We start from the raw sequence: 10,340 nt of genomic DNA, 5'->3' as shown, positions 1-10,340 counted from the left end.
TACTCCATCCATAAAGAAATATAAGAGCATTTAGATCACTATTATATTCCCTAAAGAAAGAAAACATTGTATTGCATAATTATGTAGTCATGCATGCATGTTCTATGTTTATTTATCTGTAAATGGTCCCAAGATCTTGGCAATTCACAAGCATGGCAGCATGCATCCATGTGTGGCCAAATGTTTAATTCGACAACTACAAGTGTTTATGTGAGGCTAAAAGCAAGCTAGCTAAGAGCCCACGTACTGTGCAACACAGTAGTGTTATGTGAACATTTCCACTTAGAGGTTTTGTGTGGCGCAGTACAGATATCGATGTCAAGAGATGTTGCGGATCACATTGATGTTTTCTTTTTCAGCAAACTCATATAGGATGAAAGTGATCTATATGGAAAGGCGACATTGCAGAATAGGCCACAAATGTGTTTGGGTGCAAGATTGTTCAAATTTTAATGTCGGTTAGGTAGAAAAAAAATCTAGGCCCCATGACCTGCAGATGAACATGATGGGCCTTACGAGCACACTGAACTGAATGTACTTTCATGCCAGGTCTATGTTGGAGCTCCTGTAGAACACTATCTGCGTCTAATTGTGCCTCGGTCGCACACAGGCACTCCCAAGTGGACGGCCCAGAGGCGCAACAAGAAGGAATACAATAAGCCTGCTACTGAAAAGGCTCGGGGTTAGTGTCGCAACTGAGGTTTCCCATTCAGTTTCATAGAAATGGAAAAACATAGTTTTCAATTGTAAAAACTTTTAGAAAAATTGAGAACATTTTTAGAAATTGCGAACATGTTTCCTAAATTTTTATGATTTCGGAAACAGGAGCATTTTTAAAGAAATTATTATTTTTTAGTTCTTTTTTTAGAAATTCGATTTTTTCCACACTTTATTTCATAAATGTGAAAATTTATCAAAATTTATTTTTATTGAAATTTTCGAACATATTTTGAAAATTGCAAACATGTTTTTAAAAGGCAAACATTTTTCAACCTGCAAATATATTTTGAAAACGCAAACATTTCCGAAAAATGAACATTTATTTAAAATTCTGAACAAACTTTGAAATACTTTAACATTTTGTGAAAATTCTGATAATAAAAATAAAAGGAAAATGGATACTGAATATTTAAATGTGTCGTATGGGTTCCAAGGCTTCCGTGCATTTTCTTCTTCTTTCTTTGCTATGTGTGTTTTTGTATTGGCTTTCATCGGTCTTTTTTTTAATGTTTTTCTTCTTTTACTTTTTTTATATCTCCTTCAGTTTTCCGTTACATGCAGACTTCTTTTAAATACACGTTGAACATTTTTCTTATACAAGTTGAACTTTTGTCAGGTACACGCTCAACATTTTCCAAGTGCACACTGAACATTTTTCCGAAATACAAGTCGAGCATTTGTCAAATGCACATTGATCATATTTCGAATACAAAAATGGTACACGTACGGACTCCCGGCTCACGGACTTCACGGACCTGCTGAGCTGTCCTGTTTTAATAGACCTAATTAATTTCCTTCTCCTAATTAACCGCCTTCCTCACCCCCCCCCCCCCCCCTTCCCCCAAAGCTCTTTCGAATACATCGTGAATATTTTTTTTCACACACATTAAATATTATTCAGAAAAGTCATGTGTTTTTTATACACTTGCAAAAAAATTAAGTTAGAATATATTTTAATGTTACGAACATTTTTCTGAATAGTATGAAACATTTTTCTGAATTAATAGAATATTTTTTACATTGTATAAATATATTTTTTAAATGTCACGAATATATTTTTAAAATGCATTAGTTTTTTAAATCTCACAAATATGCTTTGGAATGGTATGAAATAGTTTTATAAAATTATGCAAAAACAATTTATATTGTATAAACAGTTTCAGAAAATTTGACAAACATTTTTCAGAAATGCGTGAATTTTTTTAATATCATGAACATTTTTCCAATGGTGTGAACAGTTTTTGAAAATTATGCGAATAGACTTTTTTTTATACCGCATGCACATTGTCTAAATGCACGATGAATGCTTTTAAAAATTGGTGTAATATTTTCCATTTTTAAATATAAATAAAAGTAAGGAGAAAAGCTAATGAACTAACAAAAATATAGTGTTACTAATGCACGGGCCCTCTAAACATTATGTTTGAGGCAAGGTGGTAGTCACACTCGCTGCAACCGAGATATAGCGCTGCCCGTAGTTTCTATTTATTAGGTTGCAGTCAGATCACAGAAAACAAAGTATCATGAAAAAAACAAGCAATACAAACATAATCACTTGCTGACTATTCACAATAATAGCCTTCAAATAGTTTTGTTGTATTAGTTGCTTCTCTTTTTGGTTGTAGTTGGTCTTTGCGCCAGTGGTTGCAATTGATCTCTTCAAATAATTCACATAACCTCCATCATATGTTTCAAATAGTTCGCTTAACTTCTGGTCCGCATATGGTCTCTACGCCAATGGTGCAACGGGTCATCTACACCATGTTGTGTTGTGGTTCGCTGGAATTTAAGTGACTCGATAAATAGTTTACACACATAGAGGGAGAGAGAGAGAGAGGGAGGGAGGGAGAGAGAGAGAGAGGGAGAGAGAGAGAGAGAGAGAGAGAGAGTGCACACGCGCGTGTGAGAGGCATAGAGCGACATGTCTGCTAGATGGAAAGATCGATAACATCCTTTGCATTGTTCGGGCTGGCCAGATGGCATGTTCTCGCATGTATGCCCATGGTTGCCTCGCCTAGGCGATGGCGTGTTTTGGAATCTTTGCCCATCCTTTGGATGTTGAGTCCTTGCCGTTGGCGTAAGCGGCTGCGCATTCTCGCTGAGCATGCACTACCCTAACATGTGAATCTTCTGGTCAGTTCGCGTGGCTTCTTTCTGCTCGTGAGGTTTCAGATGGGGGTGCACAGTTCCGATGGTTCAGGTAATTTGCCATGGGGGTTCGGTTGGGCTTTGTATGATCCAGTCGTTGGGTTACCCTGGCCGGACAACAAAGTACCCGAGAAAGGATCCTCGTTGCTTGTCATTGGTGAGGCAACTACAAATGCACTAGGAATATAATCACTTGCACTGAATTCACTAGAGGCATTTGTCAAATGGCTAACCTAATTTCTAGGTTGTTGTTTCTCCGTCGGAGCTACGTGACGAGGAAAGGCCGGTGCATAAGAAAATCTCAGCCCAAGCAAACAACTTATGTGCCGCCAACGAAAGTTATGGGTAATGATCATCAACAAGGCAAATACACACTCAATGTGAACATAATCATTTGCAAACAGTTGACGGAAAACAATCCTCTAGATGGCTCACTTAACTTCCAGATGGCAGTTGGTATCTGCGCCAATTGGCGCAGCGGGTCATCTAGTCAATATAATAAGCAGAAGGTTTCTCTTTCATATTATTAGCCCCCATCATAAGCTTGCCCACGAATTTGAGTTAGAGTTAAATGGTGATGACTAAGTAAACCTATGGATTGCATCCCAAAGTGACAGAGACGTGGTATTACCTATATGAACAACTCAACATAACATAAGCAAATAGCTAGTTGTTCCTTGTTGATACATCACTACGCCCATGAATTAAAATTGCATAGCTTTCATCACCGAGTTCATCAATAATCTGCTTTCTAGTGTATATGGCACAATACTGAATAATTTGCTTTTGTATCTCATGACAAGTTAAGCTGCAATTACCTAGAGCATTTTTTAAACCATCTTATGCACTTCTTCGTTGTTCGTTGCAAGCCATTCCAGAAGCTCGAGAAAAATACCTTTATAGTGAGAATACTCCATTTCATCATGCCGGCAGAATGCCAATCCTTGTCCCAAAGGAGATCAAGCGTCGAAATGAATGAAGCAACATGAGCTTGTAAAGACATAATTCCTCATAGTTTACCTTCACAATAAGATCATCAACTATTGCCTTGGGATTAAAAAATAAGTTGTATATCTCCAGAGCTTTATTATACACGGTTGTTATATCACCCACATGTTTCTGAAGAGCATCATTGGCCCTATTCCAATTTTTCCAGCTGCCATCAAGAAATACACCGGTTCCCTTGCCCCTACTTTGTTTTCTTTGAATAGGTAGCATACAAAGCAAAAGACAGCCTCTTCCTTGATACTATATTCAAGCCATTTATACCTCTCAAACCAAAGAATGCTCAAATGTCAATATTTACCTCCAATCTTAACTCATGTGCATATGGTCGACACGCACCTTTAAGAATATATGCTTTTCGAACTGCATATAGATCTTTCACATTATAGCTTTCTATAGGTAGCCTTTCTCCTGGATCATGTGGAAATCGGTTGATGTCATAAACTAGTGAGGGTGCTGGTGGGGGCAGTGGGGACGGTGGTGGAGAAGAAATTTCAAGTGAAGCTAAATTTTGCTCTTCCGTAGCATCCGTACATGAAGGTGGAATCCTCTACAATTCTACAATGCAAAATTTAAAAAACCAATTCACCAATTATTCAGTTGTATTGAATCAATTTATATATTGGTTGATCACTATCAAGTTGATTTGTTTATGTTGCAATTTACAATGCAAAAAAAGCTAATCAAAATTACGAGGATTGAAAAATAGAAAGTAGCAATGAACTAGCACCATCCCTAAAGGATGAAGTGGAAGTGCTCCTGACAATGATTAGTAATAATGATTGAAAAGGAGAAACGACAAAAAGTTAGCACCTGTCTAGAAAGAGAAATATCCTTAATTAGTAGATTTAACTTTAATTGGTGTATAGTCCCTACTCTGCTACACACGTACACAATTTTGTTTCCTATCTACATGTTGGCCGTGGCCGTCGGCCTACCGCTACTAGACGTCGGTCCTGTCCTGTTGCCGTGATGCAACGTCGTCCTGCCACTATCGCGCTGCCAGCGCTAGGGCTACAACCAATGCGATTGAGATTCCTGCGTCGGGTTACGTTACGCTAGTAGTCGTGGGATCGATCGGTTAGGTATTAATTGGGTGCATATAGCCTTAGGTCATACAACCCTAACCTTCTTGGTCTAAATGTATTTCTATTACAGATACTAATAATGGGCTAGTTTTTTAGGATGTGGCGGATACCTTTCTACATCCACCTCTGCCCTAACAGCCAACCCAGTACCCAGTGGGTAAACCCGAGGACCAATATAAACAATTGTTGTGCCATGGTACGAGCTTAAATAAATATCATTATTTATACTAACTTTGTATTTACCTTTTATAAGTTCTTTTGTTTCAAATTGCAATCTTAGTTCATATATTGTTTCAAAGCCTAAACATGTCAAGTGTACATTAGGTTTTTGTTCAATGTATTTTTACCTCAAAAAATTAAGTAGATCCTCTTAAATGCTAGAAAAGAAGAAAGATAAGATCACATGTTTTCTAGATTACTTTGTGATATTTGCATGAATATAGTGTTTGTGTGTGTACCCTTAAATATCTGTGTAGTAGTATCCACAATGTATGGTATTAGAAATGTCTTCATAATTTTGTTTAGTTAATGATTAAATTAACAAAAAATAGAAGAAGAAAAATCTAGAGCATATAAGGTGTTTCTGAGGAGATTTTCATCAAAGCATTAGCGTAGAAATTCATCCTTTTCGAGTCAAAACAGGTCTTAAATATTACAAGAGGCTCAATAATCTATTTTGACCGTATGTCTACTTTATACTTCATAATTAGCAAACCAAGTAAACAAAAATTCGATAAAGGGCATTTCTTACTGACTCATAATAAAACATCAACTGGTTACAAACACAATAAGTACACACCTGACATCTACATAAGTAAGACACACAACCAACTCTCTCTCTCTCTCTCTCTCTCTCTCTCACACACACACACACACACACAAAAGGGTCACGCCGGCAAAGAGCAAAGTCATACAAGACCAAAGCTATGCCTAGACATAAAATCGAAAAGAGAAAAAAACGGAAGCGATCAAAACAACAAACAATGAACTATAGCAATGTCCATTGACACCAATCATATATCTTTAGAACACAATGACTACTAGTAAGGTTCTCCGACAACAACACTGTCAGAAAGGGCACGATGTGCAAGCGTCGTTGTTGCCCTGATCCAACCACCGAAGCCAGTTCATGAGTTTTCGCCCTGAAAATCAAGTCGCAAACCAAGTAATTAGCCACTTCAGTTAGCTTTCTTGTTCGATTCTCATATTGGGACACCTTCCAGTTCTTGCAAATGTGATTTCAAAAAGTGGAAGGTAGTTTTTTTAGAAGAAGGTAGATATTAAACCCATTAAGGGGGAGTTGCTGGGAGAGCAACCAGCTATGACAAGTGACGGCCGCTGGTTGGCTGAGGTGAGAAAATGTCTTTTTAGATGGAGGTGGGGTTTTTTAGAAAGGTTTTGTTTTTCTTGTGAAGATGGAGGTGAGATTTATGTGAGGAAATGCTTGTTTTAGAAAAAACTATGGTTTACTTTTTTAGATGCGCATGAGGTGTTTCGTTCTTTTGTATACAAGGGTGAGGACCCATGCGACCAGTGAAAACAAGTGCAGAGTTTCATCGCGGGAGGCACGAATGGCGAGCCTAAAGCTATCACTTGCACAATGGGCCTAAAAATAGAGGAAACATCGTCACTTGCGCAGTGGGTCACAACCCATGGTCCCATGGTCCAGTGGCCAATGTACTGGGCCTTGCAATCACTTATTTCTCTTTTTCCTTTTTATCATGGCGCATGACGATTGGCAAGGAGTACATATATGCATCGATCGGTTTAATGTCATAGGCTCACAACCATCTTGGTCTTCTATACATTGTGCAGCTTCATTCGTGCCAATCTGGTACAATTGCAAGTAGATATCTACAGAAAATCATACTACAACACAGAAGCAGCTAGCAGTTTGTTGCAGACTTGACAATTCCATTTGCTCACTTAATTACCAAGCATGAATGGCAAACTCTGCATCTCGTTGCTCCTCCCTGTTAATGAAGTGCCACTGTTACATCAAAGTTGCATAAAGTAACAATATAAGTTCCTATATATCTGCACCACGTATAACTAATATGGCTTGAATATAAACAAAAAAAATCATATTCTAGTTTTCTTCTCCCATAATGAACCTTGTAGAAATGCAGAACAAATTGCATGGGAGTAAAAGTGACACCCTGTCAATCACAGGAAGCGACAAGATATGCTACCACAGGACTGATACAGTGACACATACCTATAATTATCCTCTTCATGAATCTGGAAGTGTGATCAGCCGAGTTTTTGAGTCGTATACCATCACTGTTTTGCAACTGGGAAGAAAGAAAACATCGCAGTAATGTTAATAGTTGCTAGAAACAAGTATGTCAGTACTTCAGAACTCTGATATGGGTAACATGGAGCGAGATAGTTTTTTTTTTGCGAAATATGGAGCGAGATAGTTAAAGGAACATACTTTGCGCACTTCACATTGTTTGTTGCTCCACCACTCTCGATCGACAGTATCGTCCCGTAGAAGGAAAGATTTTCAGTGCCGCAATTCGGACACGGCCCCTAGACGGCAAGAAAAACCGTGAGTTTCTCTCAACCTCAATATATACATCAAAGTGTGCATTGGGAAAGGGAGAATAACAAACCTTCAGGATTAAGACATCATTTATTATGGCCTTGGTTACCACTTGCGCCGTTACCAATATCAGAGGCAAAGCGGCAAAATACGTGAATATGAAGCCAAAGGGCTCCGGAAACTTCATTGTTCATAAAAATGTAAAGTCAATTAGAAAAGAAAAAAGCTATGAACAGATTAACTAAGAAGATGTGACAAAATATGGGCCACATATCTGGCCACGGATGTTTATGTGATTGCAACATTGAGTAGGGTATGCAAATTAGTAAACACTAACTAACCTGGAATACATTGACCTCAAAGCCAGTCAGCTCATCGATGAAAAAGAACCTAAATGTAAATTTAAAACGTCAATATTAGCTATGATTAGCATAACTCAGTCAGTATCCCTGCTTAAAGTGACAGAAGAAGCCTGTGTTGCAATCAGTTTCATCCAACTTGAATGAATATTGTACAAGTAGTAAACTCTTTCAGGAAAGAATGTCAATGAACTCACAGTCCTAGAGCAACAATAGTTGCTGGAACATTGAGCAGGAACATCTTCAAGTAGTCAACGGTCAGATCGCTGTAAACCTGTGCCACGTTTTGTAGATGGTCAGAGTAGAGCAAAAAAGGGGCCGGCAATTACATTTTACCAAATACGAATCACGAAATGGATGAAAAGTTGCAGCAGCATTTTTGGCAGTTTGATTTCGGAGCTTTTAGCACGATATAAGGTGTGTCTGTCGACTAATTTCAGGCATACTGCACATGGCAATGGGGGGTTGCAGTATCCATCCATACAAACCGAAGTGACTTACTTGAATTTGAATCAATGTGAACAGATAACACTATAAAAGAATGGAAATATTACAGCAGAGTATCACTGCTGTATGATTATTATTTTTTTATCATCAGTTACCTTCCGACTCCGTAGACTGCACCTGGGGCCTTCCGTCACGATGTCGCTTCCATCTTGCTAGCAAAGGTAGCAGGCAGAAAAGAAAGGCCAGTTACGAAAATGATCATAGAAATATTAATTTGTGTTACTTAGAGCATACTAATATCCTAGTGAGCAGAGTGTCTATGTTTAAGCATCTACTATCTTTAACTGCATTATCTCTAGCATGTCCTATGATAATATTAATTTTGTCCAGCGAGAGGAATACCCTGACGAGCAGAGTATGTGTGACAGTAGGTGTGTGGTTTTGAACGTTTAACTGAATATTTGTTAGCATTTCCATATCTCATTCAGAAACCAGAATGATATGGAATCATAGCCCATGCTGATGCTGGGGGTACCTTGAGTCTAAGCTTGAGCTCGTCGAACTCCGCATCTGACATGATGGGGTTGCCGGCGATGTAGGCAATGGAGGCTTCCAGCAGCCTCTGCTCATCGGCGCCTGAAAACAGCAGGAAAATGGACGGGGGTTTGAATCAGACACCAGCAGCTGCAGCTGGAAATTCAGTTTGTCAGGGCGGCGTACTTAGCATGACGACGCTGCTGCCTTCCCACATGAGCTCCTCCTTGAGGTTGTCGAACTCCTCGTTGGACATGATGGCCTTCTGGTCGTAGTAGAAGGACTGCACAAGAAGAGAGTACATGTGGATAAGAAGCAGAGCAATCGATCGAAACATGAAGAAGTTGAATCAGTTGTACGTACCTGCAGGGCTCGTAGGAACTCCTGCTCCATCTCCCCGATGGTCTTCTTCTTCTTGCCGTCGATGCTACAGTAGGGGAGCACGTTGCCGTCCACCACCTCCTCGTCCTGCTGCTGCACCTGCCCTTGCTGCTCGGTGGCGCGGGGCCGGAGGAGGAGGAGCGCTTTGCGCCGGTGCCCCGTGGAGGTGGTGAGCGCCAGCGGTGAACTGGGGGCACGGGCGCCGCGAGGTGCTCGGGACCGGGAGGAGGAGGCGGCTAGAGCGTTAGGCCTGGAGGAGAGGGACGGCAGGCGGGAGGCCGGCGAGAGCGCCACCACCTCGGTGGCCATGGTCGGTCCCTTGCTCCGGTCCGGTGGGCGGCAAGTGGTGGTGAGTCAGCGGAGAGAAGTTGTGGCGGGAGGGTGGGATATGGTGGGCTGGGGGTTGGAGCCATCGTGTGGCGCAGGTTGGAGCGAGATCCCGCGCTCCCCTGCCTTCCTCTCCTCTGCTTTCTCCAATCCACTCTCACTCTGCCCTTGTGTGTGTCTGTGGTTTATCTTGTACACCCTCCATGTATGATGGTCCAGGTGTCAGACTCCACTCTGTCTTGCTTCCTACTTCCTCCGTTCCAAATTACTCGTCGTAGAAATGAATGTATCTGGAACTAAAATACATCTAGATACATCCATACCTGCGACAAGTAATTCGGAACGGAGGGAGTAGTATACCATTTAGGATTTTTGTTGGTTGAAACTTGATGTATTTATTTAGGATGTTGATTGACAGACGCTGTCCACAATTTTAAGAGTCTAGTTTTTCTAGGGGGGTGCTGGTTGGAACCACCCTCGGTGGCAGGGTATACGGGGAGTAATGATACACATATAGGAGACATGGTTGATGATGACTTGGAGGAGAAGAACCTTCTTCCTCTAAGCTAAAGGTACCTACCACCACCTGAGAGACGCGTTGAAAAGTTGTGCAGGCATGCACCGTATTGCTGTATTGATGTTTTGAGAAATTGTTGTATCCCGCATCGTCGTGTCTCCGGCCATGCATCGGTGCTTAGCTGAGTTGGCACTCTGCTTTCTTGGATTGGTTGTAAATTGAAGACTAGCCTATTGGTTTAGATAAATGGTAGGTTTTCAGCGTGT

The 10,340-nt window shown here is 40.5% G+C and overlaps 1 protein-coding gene across 2 annotated transcripts; it reads right to left on the bottom strand.

Moving 5' to 3' along the window:
* Positions 1-6,642: 6,642 nt before the first annotated feature.
* Positions 6,643-9,633, bottom strand: LOC123087488 (PGR5-like protein 1A, chloroplastic). 2 transcript variants are annotated; one of them, XM_044509505.1, is made up of 10 exons: positions 9,213-9,632; positions 9,036-9,132; positions 8,851-8,951; positions 8,471-8,527; positions 8,066-8,142; positions 7,851-7,899; positions 7,580-7,690; positions 7,399-7,496; positions 7,180-7,255; positions 6,643-6,934 (listed from the first exon to the last, which is right to left on the bottom strand). In XM_044509505.1, the coding sequence occupies exons 1-9, from the start codon at positions 9,537-9,539 to the stop codon at positions 7,195-7,197; spliced, it is 978 nt and encodes a 325-aa protein (XP_044365440.1). In that variant the 5' UTR covers positions 9,540-9,632; the 3' UTR covers positions 6,643-6,934; positions 7,180-7,194. The 2 variants fall into 2 exon arrangements, with proteins under 2 accessions (XP_044365440.1, XP_044365439.1); XM_044509504.1 differs by having other exon boundaries at positions 6,697-6,951; positions 9,213-9,633.
* Positions 9,634-10,340: the final 707 nt, after the last annotated feature.

This window comes from Triticum aestivum, chromosome 4A (genome assembly GCF_018294505.1).
Source record: "Triticum aestivum cultivar Chinese Spring chromosome 4A, IWGSC CS RefSeq v2.1, whole genome shotgun sequence".
NCBI classification, from domain to species: domain Eukaryota; kingdom Viridiplantae; phylum Streptophyta; class Magnoliopsida; order Poales; family Poaceae; genus Triticum; species Triticum aestivum.
This window is presented reverse-complemented; position numbering and strand designations above follow the sequence as displayed.